Source organism: Aotus nancymaae, unplaced genomic scaffold (assembly GCF_030222135.1).
Source record: "Aotus nancymaae isolate 86718 unplaced genomic scaffold, 86718_ANA_hifiasm-v0.15.2.pri h1tg000006l, whole genome shotgun sequence".
Lineage (NCBI taxonomy): Eukaryota > Metazoa > Chordata > Mammalia > Primates > Aotidae > Aotus > Aotus nancymaae.
Window position 1 is genome coordinate 44,596,592 of NW_026988417.1, and position 17,998 is coordinate 44,614,589.

General features: G+C 31.9%; 1 protein-coding gene across 1 annotated transcript in view; it reads right to left on the bottom strand.

Annotated features, from left to right (window-relative positions):
- GABRG1 (gamma-aminobutyric acid type A receptor subunit gamma1) overlaps positions 1-17,998 on the bottom strand; it is an 85,268-nt gene that overhangs the window by 19,021 nt on the left and 48,249 nt on the right. Inside the window, exons 4-5 of the mRNA XM_012441179.3 lie at positions 5,188-5,408; positions 4,264-4,346 (exon numbers count right to left, since the gene is read on the bottom strand). Coding sequence (XP_012296602.1) covers positions 4,264-4,346; positions 5,188-5,408 — 304 coding nt within the window. The remainder of the gene's footprint in view (positions 1-4,263; positions 4,347-5,187; positions 5,409-17,998) is intronic.

Below are 17,998 nucleotides of genomic sequence, written 5' to 3' on the forward strand. Positions count from 1 at the left end.
GTGCCCATGTGCCAATCTTTTTTCCATGGAGCGTATACTAATATATTCTCTCTCTCTCTCTCTCTCTCTCTCTCTCTCTCTCTCTCTCTCTCTCTGTCTATCTCTTTTAATTGAGACAGAGTCTCACTCCGTCACCCAGGCTGGAGTGCAGTGGCATGATCTCGGCTCGCTGCCAACCTCTGCTGCCCAGGTTCAAGCAATTCTCATGCCTCAGCCTCCCAAGTAGCTGTGGCTACAGGTGCTTGCCACCATGCCTGGCTAATTGTTTTGCATTTTTAGTAGAGACAAGGTTTTGCCATTTTGGTCAGGCTATTCTTGTCCTTCTGACATCAGGTGATCCACTCCTCTCGGCCTCCCAAACTGCTGGGATTATAGGCATAAGACACCATGCCTGGCCACTAACATATTCTCTTATCAGACAGAGTGTGAAAATTCACATGAATGCGTATTCTCATTAATCTTGATATATACAGCCTTCTTCATTTTTACTAATCCATGAAGTGTGTTTTGTTTCACATTCTCCTGATTACTAATAAAACCCAGCATTTAAAAAGTATGTTTATTAGGTTCTTGGACTGCTTCTTTGAGGAACTGCTTGTTCAATTGCCCATTATTTATTTTTACTTTCTCTTATTTTCCTCTTTTTTTTAAAAATTGTTCTTTAAGTTCTGGGGTACATGTGCAGATCTTGCAGGATTCTTGCATAGGTACACACATGCCATGGTAGTTTGCTGCCTAAATCCCCCTATCACCTACATCAGGCGTTTCTCCCAATGTTATCCCTCCCCAACCTCCCCACCCCCTGCTGTCCCTCCCTTAGGCCCCCACCCCCCAACAGACCCCAGTGTGTGATGTTCCTTTCCCTGTGCCCATGTGTTCTCAATGTTCAACAACTGCCTATGAGTGAAAACATGCAGTGTTTGTTTTTCTGTTCTTGTGTCAATTTGCTGAGAATGATGGTTTCCAGATTCATCCATGTCCCTGCAAAGGACATGAACTCATCCTTTTTTATGGCTGTATATTATTCCATGGTGTATGTGTGCCACATTTTCTTTGTCAAGTCTATCCTTGATGGGCATTTGGGTTGGTTTCAGGTCTTTGCTATTGTAAACAGTGCCACAATAAAAGACATGTGCATATGTCTTTATAATAGAATGATTTATAATCCTTTGGGTATATACCCAGTAATGAGATTGTAGATCAAATGGTATTTCTAGTTCTAGATTCTTGAGGAATCACCACACTGTCTTCCACAATGGTTGAACTAATTTACACTCCCACCAAGAGTGTAAAAGTGTTCCTATTTCTCCACATCCTCTCCAGCATCTGTTGTCTCCAGATTTTTTAAAGATTGCCATTCTAACTGGCATGAGATGGTATCTCAGTGTTGTTTTGATTTGCATTTCTCTAATGATCAGTGATGATGAGCATTTTTCATATGTTTGTTGGCCTCATAAATGTCTTCTTTTGAAAAGTATCTGTTCATATCCTTCACCACTTTTGAATGGGTTTGTTTGTTTGTTTCTTGTAAATTGGTTTCTGTTCTTTGTAGATTCTGGATATAAGTCCTTTGTCAGATGGATAGATTGCAAAAATTTTTTCCCATTCTATTGGTTGCCAGTTCACTCTAATGATTGTTTCTTTTGTTATACAGAAACTCTTATGTTTAATTAGATCCCATTTGTCTATTTTGGCTTTTGTTGTCATTGCTTCTAGTCCTTTGTTAGTTATTTGTGTTGAAAATGTTTTTGTCTACTTTGTAGATGTCTGGAACAGAGATTTATCCTTTTATCTTTCAAAAGATATATTTGCTTCTGCCTTGTGTAAGGAATGTCTTTGAGGACTTTTTGAACCAACCCAGTGAAAAAAATTGGGCTAAAAATCTACTTAAGGGTAGACTTATAATTAGATTCTCTCAAGAAGAATTATTTCACCCTGGTATACTGATTTTAGAGGCAACTTCCCTTTTAGCTTTTGGGGTGTGTGTGTGTGTGTGTGTGTGTGTGTGTGTGTGTGTAGGTAGGTAATTCTTCATGTGATCTCAACTGCCCAGACTTTTGTATCCAGACTTTATGTGGAGATTATGTTCTATTACACTTCCATCCCAAAACTTTAAGGAAATTATCACGTTTTGTCAATGTCTTCAGGTCATGATAGGTTGCAAATTTACCTTCCTTGTTTATAGTTTTCATGTAAATGTTTGTAGCTAAAAAGTTCTTTGCATTTGTCATCACATACATGTTTTTAGAAGATTTTAATTGTATAACATTTTTGTTTTCAACAGAAAGATTGGTCTACCACATTACAGAAATAGAATCCACTAATTAACTTGAAATTTCAAAAATAGTATACTCAATATTTCCAAAATAATATATATTTTGCACTAAGATCTCTATTAGTCATGCAATGAAATAGTTATCATCTCTACTGATCTATTTAATAACCTATTTTGTCTTTCCTCTTCTCCATCTTCTTTCACTTGCTCTCTAGGGTTGTAGCTATCTTGATTTTCATAGTTTCTTTCTTTCTTTTCTTTTCTTTTTGGGATGGAATTTGGCTCTTGTTGCCCAGGCTGTAGTGCAATGACACGATTTCGGCTCAGGACAACATCTGTCTCCCAGGTTCAAGTGATTCTCCTGTCTCAGCCTCCTGAGTAGCCTGGATTACAGGTGCATGCCACTATGCCTGGCTAATTTTTCTATTTTTAGTAGAGACAGGGTTTCATCATACTGGCCAGGCTGGTCTTGAACTCCTGACTTCAGGTGATTAGCCCGCCTCAGCCTCCCAAAGTTCCGGGATTACAAGGGTGAACCACCGCACCTGGCCTCTATAGTTTCTTTCTTTATTTTAAAAAAGTTTTAGAGTCATTAGAGTATAGACATAGTATACAGTAGTGTGGGCACAAATAAACATGGTTGGCAAATAGCCACTCTGAATCTTATGATATTGACTTTTAAAATTGGGACTGTAATTAAATCTTCCACGCATATTTGTTGTGAAATAGTAGATGCAGATGGCTTAATTCTCTACTGGACCCATGTAGTTTGTCTAAAAGAAAATAGCTATCATTATTATATGTGTGTTATTGACACCCAATTATATTCACAGAGATATATGATTAATTACCATTGACAACAATCAAAACACAAAAATACCACATGAAAATTTAAGAATGACTCCTAGAATGAAGTACAACAACTGCTATCAACTATTTGCATGTGAACTTTTCCTTGAGTAATCCTATCAATCAAGTATTTGTTGCTCTTTGGCTGTTTTATTCATTTTGAAGTTACTGTTTAAAAATCAAAGCAGTACATAGCTCATTAATATAAAAGAATACTTTAATGAGACAAATCATTAAGAAATTTCATCATCACTAATAAAAGGCAAAAAATATGTGGAAATGTAGTAAGTGAAAAAATAGGGTTATACGTATAAATTAATTATCATATTACACTCTACCACTAATAGATTCTAGAATGAGATTTGTGAAAACAACAAATTTTAAAAGAAGGAAAATAGCATCTGACAATTTGTCGATATAGGCAACCACATTTTTATGTCATTTTATATGTTTTTAAGACAATTGTATGTATCTAGAAAAACACCTTTATAAAAATATGTGTGAGGGTAAGATGTTAGTAAATATGAAATAAAATTAATATGGCTTTGGAAAGGTTATAATTATTTTCTTGAAAGAAAATACCAGGTTTGTATACTAAAATTATTCAGCTCTAACCATATTCCTATGAATCAATCATTTTTTAATTAAAATCAACTTATTTCTACCTTGGTTTTTTTGACTTATTAGTCTCAAATATTTGCTATTCATGCAATAAATACTGTTTGCCAAACCAATTTTTGAAACAGATTTCAAAATCTAATGTAATAAAGTTAAATCTTGCCTTCAGGAAGATGAATATAATTCGAATCAACTTTTTTATTCGTGGCTGCATAAAAACATTTGAATAAAAATCTATCTTTAATACTCCTTTATTTAATAAAAATAAGCAAATAGCTTTGGAATAAAACTAGAAGCTATAAGTAATGTTTTAGTAAAATATATGCATTCAGTACACATTAATTGAAACCTTTTAATATAAAAGCAAGAAGGAAATATATTATTTGTAATTATTTTATCTAAAAGAACTGAACATCATTTTCACTTCTGAAAATTATAATTTGTTTTCTTTCATTTCATTTTTAAATAAACAGTTTCTAAGGCTAAAATTCTATGAAATTATCAAGTGTTTTGTCACTTACAGCTTGAAAATTCCAGTGGACAGGAATGTTCATCCATAGGAAAGTTATGAAGCTGAAGATAACATTCTGCATTAATTGTCAGTCTATTTAGATGGAAAAAAAATAAGCATAAATAAAGAGAAATAATTTGAAGCATTAAAAATCTCTTGCCTAATTTTAAAACAAGATTCTGTCATATGATAATAGATTGTGACATATTAGAATATAACAACGATTCTAAAGTAGTATATAGTAATAATATAACATTTATATATAAATATGATAATTCTAACAATTTCCTCTTCAGTCAATTACATTACCTCTGTATATACTTCTATATAATCTCTGTGTTTACATTTAATATTTCATACTTCAATATCTTCACAAATACACATGCACAAACACGTGCAAAAACAACAGATTAGCCAATTATAAATGGTTAAGTATGGTATTTTTTTCTCTTAATTTATTACATCTTTCCATGAAGGATGGTTCTTTATAAGCAGATATGTTCATGGAAATGAGTTAAATAAACTTGAACCTTATACACCAACCTTCATTTAATCCTTTCTTAGGAATGTTTTACTACACCATTGAAAATTAGATATTATGACATTTTATAGCAGGGTGGGTTTCTAGAGAAAATCTTACTCAATTACTTGCATTGCAGGTTAAGAAAATCATAATCTTTATGCTGCAACTTCTTCTGCTTCCAAAGAAGAAAATAAAAGAATTTTTTCTCTTTGTTTTTAGTCCTTTTCACATAATAATACCTTTGAGCTTTAAAAAGTATTGCCAAAATATTTCACTATTTTATATTTTAGCATGTGAAAGGAGCTCCATATTTTTGGCTTTGCAACTTTGAGAAAGGAAAAATTAGGAGTTGATTAAATATTAGTATGGAAAATAAATGAGAGCAACTGCAGATTTTAAAACCAATATTACCTCAGAGTATATAGAACTCGTCCATCATTCCAAATTCGAAGCAGACGATTAGGGGTTGTTATCCAGTGAGCATCAGATTTTCTTGAGTTTCGGAAGAAAGTGTCAGGAATCCAAATTTTTCCAACCATATTACTGTTAAGCATAAGCACTTTCATGGTACTATTGAATTTTAAACGACTGTCAAACCAGGTTTGAGCAAAAATTATATCTATTGTGTATTCCTAAAAGATAAGAAGAAGAGTAAAAACATATTAAAAAAAGTCACTATTTTAGTTGTTTTTCTCAGAAGTTTGAATTTTTACGTTGTAAAGTTTCTCAAAGTAAGTAACAGTTAAACTCAGTCTTTTTGGAGAAAAAAATGCAATTATTTTAAACTATCTTTTTCTTTGCATGAGTCACGTAAAATAAAATCCAAGATTTCTTGTAGTTATTGTTGCCCAGTGTGGCTTTATTCTTTTTTATTTTTTGTGTGTAAATTTTACTCAAGATTTTATAGTATGTAGGATGTACTCATTAAACTTAAAAGCAAATTGTCTTAATTTTAACATTATATTAATTTATACATAGTTTGTCACAAAAATCATAAACAAAAAAATCTAGATGCAAAAATTAGCCAATATTGCATAACAGCCCTTATATTGTTCTTTGTCCAAAAAGTTAATTCCAGTTATTTGTATCTACTTTTACAAAAATGTTTGAAAGCAACCACAAACTAACTTATTGAGCACTTATAAAATGCCAAGCATATGTTAAAAGCTTTGCACGTGTCATGTCACTAAATCCTTATTGCAATACTATGAAATATGTACTACTATAATCATTATTTTGCAGTAACATGTATTACTAGAAATATAAAATAATTCTTCTCATACCGGCTGGTCCGAAAGTAGTGAGTTATCTCGATTGTTCGCAGTCAGTTACAGATCAAACTCCTTGTTCTACTGTTTCCCCCTTTCTCACTACTGCACTTGACTAGTCTTTAAAATAATAATAATAATAAATTCTTCTCACACCACAGAACTAACAAGCAGTTGATATGGAAATTGAGCGACTGCAGGCTAAACTTGAAGTCCCCACCCATAACAAATGCATATAATGACGATTATCAAGAAGTCTGATGGGTTCCAAAGTTGGAGCAAAGCTTTTGTCCATAGTCAATAAGTAACTGTAATTAGGAAATTTCATGATTAACAGAGAACATTCAGGAATAGATAACTAGATATTATCTACCTTTGATATCCTGAAAAAATAACTGCAAAATTATAAGCATTTAAAATAAATAAAATGAACAAGAATGCAGCGGTCAATGCCATGAAGGAAAGGAAGTAAATATATATATATATATATATATATATATATATATATAAAATACATATATATATATGTGTGTGTACATATGTGTGCATATATGTGTGTGTGTATGTATGTTTGCATGTGTGTGTATATAACTTTGATATCTAAAAGAAGAAATAAATTGAAAAATATGAGGTATTATATAAGTTACTTCTGGTGGGAAAGATTGATTACTTGTACTGGATGTCATATTAGCAATTGGCCAATTTTCCTGAAGGAAAATATTTAACAAAGAAATGGAAGTATAATTGGGAATTTGTCCAATAAAAGAAAAATGGAAAAAAAATTATGAGAGATTAATTAGAAAACAAACTAGAAGTCAACTTATTTATAGGAAGCTAGGTCGAATCCCTAGGTTCTGGGTAGACTACTTAAAATTATAATTTGCTTAACTGGAATATAAAAACAAATTGAGAGGGTACCTCATTTTACCTATTTTGGATGAACAATCTTACAGTTCTGGAAAAGCACATACATAATAATTGTTTAAAATTAAATAAAGCCAAAAACTATGTAATTGAGTATGAGACGTGTTTTATAAAGGGCTTAAAATATATGCATGCATGATTATGAATAATTTCTTCATATAAGGAAGTAATGTGCAATCATCCAACAATCTACCTACCTAACATCTATTTAAAACATGAAGTTTTTGTGCACAAAAATGCTTGCATCATGACTCTCTCTTTACATAGTTTTGATTGCCATGCTGAAGTACCTTAGAGAAGGAAATAATTAAAATTTTGTTTTTTTGCAACTTAATATGGGATGGCACAGATCAAACTGTGCTGTGGAATACAGATTGAAAGCACTTTTGCAACCAGGTAAGCCTTATAAATCATATATAGCCACAACCTTGCTGATATACTGTGTTTATGGTGCAAGCTGAGTCATAAGGCAAACCGCATCCCATAATACATAATAATTCATATGTATGCTGTAGATGTTTAATTATCTTATTGAGTAATATTAATGGAGGAATACATAAATTGTGCATGCATTTAGGAGATCCAAGATAACCTTATATACAATATCACTGGTGTATTTACTTGAACCTCGTGAAAAATTCTTGGACAGCTTCACTGAAGTTGTCGTTAATCCCCACTCCGCATGCTTGGATCTAAGACCAGATGTCTTGTCTTTGGAATCAGTTATAATTTATGGAAGCAGCCTCTTCACCTGACACAAATGACCAACCATTCAGTCTAACAGTGCAACCTACACTAATGACATGGTATCTAATTTTAATAGAAAATAGAAACAGAAGACTCATACACCTTCTATGGTAAACTAAATGCCCTGGAAAGAGCATGTATTCAACATTATTTCCCAGAATTATGTTGTATTTTTGCATGAGATCAAACATCAGAAACTGTTTGATACCACTCATGACTGTGGCTAGGCAAATATTCAACATTGGTTGGTAGGGGGAATGCGATGCTACTTGGCAGTTATACTTAGCTGCAGTGTTCCTAACTAACAGGACATTAAAGGTGGCACTTGAGAACTAATTTGTCTAGGGCTGGGATTTCCAAAGCAGCTGTCAATACTACTTAGCATCTGGCAGGACTTTCTCTAGAATCCCTGATTCTGAAAGTGCTAATCACCATTAGAAGACCTATGACTTCCAAGGGATCAGAAACAGAAAAAGTTTTCTACTCACAGTTGTTCCCTCAATCTAATATCAAGAAGAGAAAGACATATGTCTTGATAAGCCGACCTTCACAAGGCCTTCGCAGAAGCTAATACTTCTAAGCCCTTATAAATTGCCAATTTTTAATAAATGCCTCACTGATATAAGATCATTAAAGTCCATGTCATGTTACATGTAATCAAAAAAAATTCAGTTTTGTTTGCTCATTTGTATTAGTGTAATTTCCAGAAAATGACCAAACTGCTCTTGTTCCTATTCACAGGTTATAATAAGAAATAAGCAAAAGAAAAACATAAAACGAAACTTCTATTTACTTAGAACAACAAATACAATAACTTCTAGGATAAACATTTTGAGAAAAGAAACAGTGCATTTAAAATTTGACATCCAATGTGTTTTACAGAATGTACTGTATCTCCTTGCAAGTTAACTGACAAAACAGCATTAATGAATAAGTGTGAAGTGAGTCATTTTGATTCCTAACTTAATAAAATCAAACCATAATTGATAAGTGTATAGTGCAGTCTCATTACTACATTGTCAGTTTGCAATTATGCACTGTATCTCACATTTCAAAGTACTAGTTAATTCAATATTACTGCCTTTCTAGTAATGGGAGAAACTTCACACAAAATTCAAGACCTGCCAAAGCAATTAACCTAGGTGCATAATTTCATCATTAAATTTGATTAACCCTGATTTGTTCTTCCTATGCTATCATTGATGTCTTCCAAAAGTGTCTAGTCACATGGCAAGAACAGAATGGTAGACTTAATAATTTTTAGCAGTAATTCAAATAACAGAGTTATAGACATGTGAAGAAAAAGTACAAGTATAGTTAATCCACAGGACAAACAAACACCTTTAGTGGTAAAAGTATATAGGTATCAGCTCCAGTTTGCTTAATTATTGTACAAGCACCAACGTCCGAATTCTAGCAGGATAGAGTAAATAAAAAATTTGGTGTTCTTCTATGTTTGAAATAGAGAAATAAGGAGAAAAGAGGTTATGCCAGTTGCTTAAAGCATTGAAGTCATCAGCAATACATGAGAGAGATTAAAAAAGTAGACACATATTCTGGATTCAGCTACTAACCCTTTGTGCTCTCTTTTTATGTCTATGAACGTAGATTGTCAAAGGCACATAACATCATATGCATTTATCAATTAATTTTTTAGCAAATATTTTTTCAGCATTTTTATTACTTTTATAATGTACTGGGTTTATAGGATGAAAATGGAGACTTCTTAGTTTGAACATATACATAATATAACTGGAAATTAATAAAATGTAGAAGGGATATAAAGAGAAATAGAAATAGTAGAGATTATTTTTAGTTAGGGGAAACTAAGAAAGACTTCATGACAGAAATTGCATTTAACCTGAAACCTGTAAGACTGGGAAATATTTTGATTCATGCATCAATTAGTAAATGGTGGGGGCAGGAGAAGACAAAGAGGCAGTAAAGTGCAGGGCAGAATGGAAAATAAAAAATGCAGGCCATATATAGTGAAAAAGTAGCATATTTTCTGTATGTCATGGAATGTACATTCCTCAAATACACAGGTTATCCTACATCTGGAAGAGCTTTTTAGCAACTATTATCTAAAATTACCTATTTCCAATAATTGACCCTGGTCCCTAGAAACAATTCTGAACACTGCACTGAGAATAATGAGCTGAAAATCCTAGTACTTCATGTGTTAATTTTCTACATCATGCTCAGTCATACATTTCCTATTGGAAATACGTAACTATATTTTCAGAATATATATTGTATAATATTCTGTATACAAGCCCAAAGAGTAAAATATTGAACATTATATTCACAGAACAGTTAAACTCTACTGAAGATGCAGTAACACAAAATGTAGGGTTTTATAAACCTGATGAATGAACTCCCAGTCTTTAAGAAGTTACAATAAAATAGAGAAGACAAGGTCAGTTTCCAGACTTTGGAATACATATATATATGTATTAATATGCCATATTAATATGTAATATACAACTATGTAATTACATAATATTATATATTAACACATTAATATTGGCATGGGAGATCTGGGGTAGAAGCAAGGGAGCAAGCTACTCTGTGACTTGTGTTAGTAACAGGTAACAGTACTCCACAGAAACACAGCCAACAAGATAAATGGGTGGACATATAGATGCTGACTGACAGAGAAGTAGAGGGATAGGTAGATAAGAGAGACAGAAATGGAAAAGAGAATTAAATCATATGATATTGTAGGAGCTGGAAAGTTCAAAATCTGCAGGGCAGACTGGTAGCTATGGAACTGGGGAAGAGTTGATGTTTCAGTCTTGAGGCCAAAGGCAGTCTGGAGCCTGAGTCCCTTCTTCCTAGAGAGACCTCACTCAATTTTTCAAGTGCTCATCTGATTGGTTGAGGCCCAACTACTTTATAAAGGGTAATCTCCCTTACTCAAAATGTACTGATTTTAATGTGAATCACATCTAAATAAAACTTTCACAGCAACATCTGGACTGCATAAATGCAGTCATGCACTGCATAAAGATGTTTTCAGTCGATGGACCACACGTACAACAGTGGTTCCATAAAATTACAATGCAGTTGAAAAGTTCCTACCACCTAGCGATGTTGTAGTCATCCTATCATCCTAGCACAACACGTTCTTTACATCTCTCTGGTGATGCTGGTGTAAACAAACCTGTTGTGCTGCCAGTTGTTTAAAAGTATAATACATACAATTATGCAGAGTACATAATACTTGGTAATGATAATAAATAACTAGCTTATTACCGGTTTACATATTTACCATACAATACTTTCTATTGTCATTTCAGATTATACTCTTTGTACTTTATACACACACACACATACACATATGTACACACATAACAAATATATAAGAAAGTATAACTTGATAAATACATAAACCGAAATACACATGCACATTTTATGTTATATATATTTTATATAAATATTTTATAATGTAATACATATTATGTATTTATATATTTGATGTATCTACATACATATATGTATATGTAACATATGCATGTTAACTGTAAAAGAGCCTCAGGCAGGTCATTCAATAGGCATTCCAGAAGAAGCATTATTATCAGATCAGATGACAGCTCCATGCACGTTATTGCCCCTGAAGACCTAGTGGGACAAAATGTGAAGGTGGAAGACAGTTTTGATGATGATTCTGACCATGTAGGGTAATGTGTAGCTTTTTTAGTTTTTAACAAAATGTTAAAAAAACAAAAAAATTTAATAAAAAAAAGCAAAAGTTTACCAAATAATTACACAAAGAAAATACTTTGTACAGCAGTATAGTGTTTTTGTTTTAAGCTATTATTATAAAAAAGTCAAAAAATTTATAATAAAAAATTTATAAAATAAAAAATTTCAGTAAGCTAATAACAATTTGTTACCGAAGAAGAAATTTTAAAAATAAATTTAGTGTATTCTAAGTGCACAGTGTTTATAAGGTCTATGGTAGTGCACAGTAATATCTAGGCCTTCACATTTACTCACCACTCACTGACTCACCCAGAGCAACTTCCAGTTCTGCAAGTTTTCAGTAATAAGCCCCTTTTAAGGTATACCATTTTTATCTTTTATACCAAATTTTTACTGAATTTTTCTATGTTTAGGTATGTTTAGATATGCAAATACTTATTGTGTTACAATTACCTACAACATTGAGTACAATGATACTCTTTACAGGTTTGTAGCCTAGAAGCAATAGGCTATATCACATAGCCTCAGTATGTTGGTTTGTATAAGTACATTCTATGATGTTTCCACAATGAAATTGACTAAAGATACATTTCTTATAATGTGTTACTGTCATTAAGTGATACATAACTGTATTTGGGTACCATAATCTGGCCAAGTTGACAAGTAAAATTAACCATCACAGAGCTATTAACAGTAGGAATAGACACTCATGGATTCAGAACACTTTTACAAAAATTATCCACATGTTTCTTCTCCACACGAGGGACAATTTATACTGTGCCAAGAAGGAACATATTCTTCCATCTCTTCTTCTCTATGAAAATCTACATTCTTGTCATTTTGTCCCATCTCTTGATCTCAGTGAAGTTGGCTTTATATTTCTCATTATTAAATGTAATATATTAAAATTACATTACCTATAGGTTGTTGCTTCTATTTCTCTGCAGTTTGAGCTTGATCTGAATGACCATGAAATCTGAAAAGAAGTGATTAGCCCTGAAAACATAAGATTTTTGAGTGAAGTTTCAAGAAAATAAGGACTGCATAACCATTGTGATGCTAGCTTTACATTGCAATGAACTATTCAATTAAATGAGATATAGGTGTGTTTACCTGGTTTTTAAACCTATTTTAAACTTACTTTGTCTCTGCTGAAAATCAGTATTGATTTGAAATGGAGCAGTTCTTAATAAAAATACTAATATTTGACAGATTTTAGATATATTAAAGATAGTATGGTTTTTATTTAAAATCTAGCAACCTGTCAAAAGAGTAAAGTATTTCATGAAATCAGTTTATGTCAAGAGTTTTCATATGCCCATGAAATAATTTTAAAAATAATTATCCAAAAACATGTAAATTAACTGAGCTATTTTTCATAAATTAGAAATGTTTTCATAAACCTTTATTAAATTCAGTTCAAATATATATTTGATAGCCCTTCATTTAAGCAGAGAAAGATAATGTAATTCCCTTCACAACATTTTAATTTGCTTTCCAGTTTCCATCAAATTTTGTTTGCCCAGTGACTATTCTATATTGCCAAGCTCTATCTTGTCATTTTTTCCTGCGTTTTCCTCATTTTATTTGAGATACAAAAAAGTCTTTCCAAGATCATACAACACATAAGAGGTTCTGATCATGTACTCCACAATTTTAACCTCTATGCCATAACTCAGGTCATCCATATGGGACACAGATTTTTAAACCAGAGAGATGAAAATCATATCACAATTACTAGTTCTGGTCACTTATTTCATACTTACCTTTCTTTCATCTTGTTTTTTACTTTAATGGCATTTGTATCTATGTTGTCACCATGGGGTATTTGGATGAATAAATGAATGAATGAATCTAACCTTAAATGAAGCACGCTTCCTAAGTAAGAAACACAGTATGATAACAAACATACAAAAGATCACTCTTATTCATGGGGATACATTTCAATATCTCCACTGAATGCCTGAAACCTCAAATAGTTGCGAACCCTATATACACTATGTTTGTTTCCATACATACATACCTATGATAATGTTCAATTGATAAATTAGGCACAGTAAGAGTTAACAACAATGAATAATAAAATAGAATTTTAATAAACTACTGTAATGAAAGTTCTGTGAACGTGATCTCTACCTTCTTCTCAAAGTTTCTTATTGTACTGCTCTCACCTATCTTTGGAGCATTGTTGACCATGGATAACTGAAACCACAGAAAGCAAAACCACAGATCAGGAGGTACTACCATATAAACACACTCAAACTATACTTTCCCATTACAGTTTATCACCAATTAACAGCATGGTAAGAAATTCTCTGTGCTAAATGTTTGATATTCAGATGAAGACTCTGCTTCCTAGAAAAGCTTCACCACCACTAGGCAAACATGCTTTCTATCCATATGTGCAGCATTTCTTATAGATTGGTCCAATGCTAAACAGCTAGATTAATTGCTGTATGATCTGAGTGGGAAAAGTGTTTCTACATCTGTGACTGCCCTGTACTAAAAATATTTTCTTGATGTCTGAATTAGTCTGTCTATCTGAGCAAGACAGAACACTATATTTGGAAATGATATATTTAGAAATAATCCACATGACTCATGTTTTAGATTATTTATATTATTACCAGTTTATAAAATTCTTACTGCCGTCCACAGTCCAACTGCAGAAAATGAAGAATTTTCCAACATTGTATCCTGTGAGTGGGGCATTATTTGCACTGTTGTCAGAGCACTTTCTTCCTCTGTTTACCTCAGAAATTTGAATCCTATTGTGCATACCACAAGGCTAGGTACTCCTACCAGGAAATTCAAGGGTTATCACATAATTTTAACAATTTCAATTATGGTAATTTGTTACCATTTTTATTATAGCAAAATGTCAAAAGTCAAGACATTTAAACAAGTTTTCTCTACTTCACATTTTAATTAAACTGAAGAGCAGCTGGTGTTAGTTCAAATTCATTGCTGATCTAAGACTTAAAACTTTATTACATTATTTTAAGCCTTTGCACTCCTAGATATAAAAATAACACATTGAATAAGGGATAAGGTATTGTCTTTTAATTACATACATAATTTAAAATACTTTCCAGATAATCAATAGAACAAATACTGACTATATACAAAGTATGTATTCTAGTAAGAAGTAATGTGTAATGCAAAGAATGCTGATTGGATGGAATGAGGAAATTTTGTCATAATTCTGATTCTGAGACTTAGTAGAGTAGGGTGCTGACCAAGTCACTTATACACTCTAATTGGCAAAATGTGGGCACAAGGCAAGATTGTCATGACTGTCTTTTCCAGCTCCAAGACTATGTTCATGAGAACATTATAAAATGTTAGAAATTAACATGTTTTTTAAAAAAAGTCATACCTATAAACAGGGATAAAGCCTAAGGTGGATACAGTTTCTTCCAATGACTCTTCCTCATAAATATATTTTCAGTCTATAAATATCATTGTTACCTTCATTTAATCCTACCTAATCCCTACTAAATTTATAGGTGAAAATGGCTTATATTAGGAACATCCAAACCTGGTTGACTAGAATTCTCTGATAAGCACTTTCAAAATTATTTTTATTAATTTTTAATATATTTTAAATTCTTTTTTATTTTTAATGTTTTATTTTAAAGAATTAGAGGCAAGAGCTTCCTGTGCTGCCCAGGCTGGTTTTGAACTCCTGAGCTCAAGTGATCCTTCTGCTTTGGTCTCCCAAAGTGCTAGAAATCCAGGCATGAGCCATTGTGCCCAGCCAGCATTTTCAAAATTCTAATTCCAAGCCTCCATCTCAGATTACTGTATCAGATTCCCCTGGCTTGAGAACTTGGTTTTTCTTTATTCCCAAAAATTGCCTTTAACTTGTCTATCACTTGGGGTTATGAAGGTTTGAAAAAGTTTGGCTTCATATTCCATTTCTTCATCAAGGTGTTTATATTTACAAAAAAATCAAATAAAAGAAGAAAGAAAGGTCCTTGCTATACAAAGTAAATTATAACTAACTGCAGAATTCTAGAACACTTAAGTACATTTTGGAGTTTATATCATACCTTTTGTAGAAATATGGATGGAACCGGGGGTCATTGAATAAAACAAGTCAGATAAAGAAAGATAAGTACAAATATTTTCATTTGTAAGTGACAACTTAAAAATGTGTACACGTGGATGTAGAACGAGTGTGAAATGAGAGACGATGGAGATTCAGGAGGCTGTCTTGCAGAGGGATTTTGAAGATGATAAATTACTTAATGGGTAAATGTACATTATTGTGATGATGGCTACCCTAAAAACCCTGACCTCACCACTACACAACATATCCATGTAACAAAATTACACTTGTACCCCATAAATTTATATAAATTAAAAAACCTACAGATTAAAAAATTTGTCCAACACTCTTCATTTCAGTCTCAATCATGGAAGCTACTATTTTTCTCAACTCTTATACTAAAATCTATACGAAAATGTCTGTTTGTGAGTGTGGCACGTGTACATTTCAGGAAATTTTGGTTTTTAACATTCAACTCATATATGTAGCCCTACACAATTTTAGAATGTAATCTCCTAAGATAACAAAATATGTACTTCCTAAATTTGTCTTAGGTCATGTTAATATATATATATGTGCTAAATTATTTTTTCTTAGACATGTATGGTTTGGTGTGTTTTCATATTATCAGCAAAGTTACTCTTCTCCGATAAATAAATGTGTAGATAAAGGTGTTAAAAATTAGGAATCATAACAGTCTCTTTGAATCAGCTATAACATCTGAGATTTGCAATAGAGAATTAGAACAGCTGGTTAAAGCAAGACCAGAAACCAAGTTTTATTTAAGTACATGTATGATTATCATGAGCTGAAGCAAACTAGATATTCATTCTGTCAGAACATTTCCCATAAACCTAACCAGAGGCCAGAACTACCAAGCAGTACATTCTACAACATTCTATGTTTACTAACTCACAAAAATCTAAAAAACTTGTAACTAATTCAAGACTGTCTACCTTGAGTGTCTGCCTTGAAGTGTCAAAAAATTCAGAAAATTTTTGAATTTGTTTTATAATAATTCATTATCAAATATTTGCAACATTGAATGAATTTTTTAAAAGTAATTAAGTAAAATGACATAATATAACAAATAGAAAAACATAATGTTATAAAACAGTGAACTTAAGAAAGCATTGGTAAAACTATGTACATAAAGTTATGATCATAACAACGGTGACCACTAGATACAATGTTTCAGGATTGTTTTTCTTGTATCTATTTATTTCAGATTGAGTATGTATTTCTTTTATAATAAAAACTTTTTATAAAAAATGTTTTTAGAAGAAAATAGCATCAGGATTACCATTTACAATTTAAAATATGTATAGGTACATACAGTCTTTTTCCTGCTTTTTCCCTTCTGCTTGGTCTTATTTGCATTTTTAGCCATCTTTCCTGTTAGGTTTTATGCTCTCCTGAAGAAAGGATGACATATATTTTCCAATATCTTTTTTAACAGTGAGTCAATTTTCACCATAATAAATTGTAAATAAGCATATGACAAACAAATAAAACAATGAGATATATATATATATATATAATGTGTGTTTGAATTAAGAAATAAAATTATTTTGATAGTTTTTAGAGATTCTAAGGTTAATTTAATTTGCTAATACTAGGAACTTTCACTTAATATTTATGGAGCCAATGAATATACTAGTTAAAAGAAACAGGGATGAAAATGATTTTTATTTATTTCTAATATTTAATTTTATATCTACAAATGTTGAATCAAAAGTAACTAAATATTCTATTATTCTAAATTAAGATCTATGAAAAAAATAGATTTTATGTTATATAGTGACAAAAATGTTAATATGGAGAAACAAAGTAATTAAAACAATAGTGATAGGCTTTCAAATACTGCATACACCAAGAAAATAAACTTATAATAGATTTAAAAAATATAAATGTGTTTCTTTAAGTACTGCAATTCATCACATCTAAGAAGACTAATACCATTTTTCCCACCATTAACATATGCAGGTCAGTTATTACAATAGCAAACAAAATCTTATTCCCAAGCACTTGCTATTTCATAATTCTTCAAGCTAATCTGCTTGGCGAGAATTGATTCTTTCCAGTTAATGTAGTGAAATAAATACAAAGGATTTCTTTGATATGTAGAAATTATAGCTAAAGGTTTTATCTTCTAAAACTAGAAGCCTAGAAACATAGAAAGGAGGGAGGGAGACAATGAAGGTGGGAGGGAAAAAAAGAGAAGGTGAGAAAGAGATCAACCTATGGAATATTAGAACCAATTGTATGAACCACCCACGAAATATGTGTTTCTTGTAATGGAATAAATTATATGGAAAGAATATCTCTATGAGCACCAAGTTTATCCAGATGCTTAGAATGCTTACATACAAGTTATATCTTGAGAGCTTATTATCAAAAGAATCTGATAAGATAAAGAGGCTTACTTAAAAATCAATTCTCATCATTTTCAAACAACCTATTAAGCTACACTCCTCCTCACCTTCCACATTAAGGTTTGATATTTGGCCATTTCACTTAA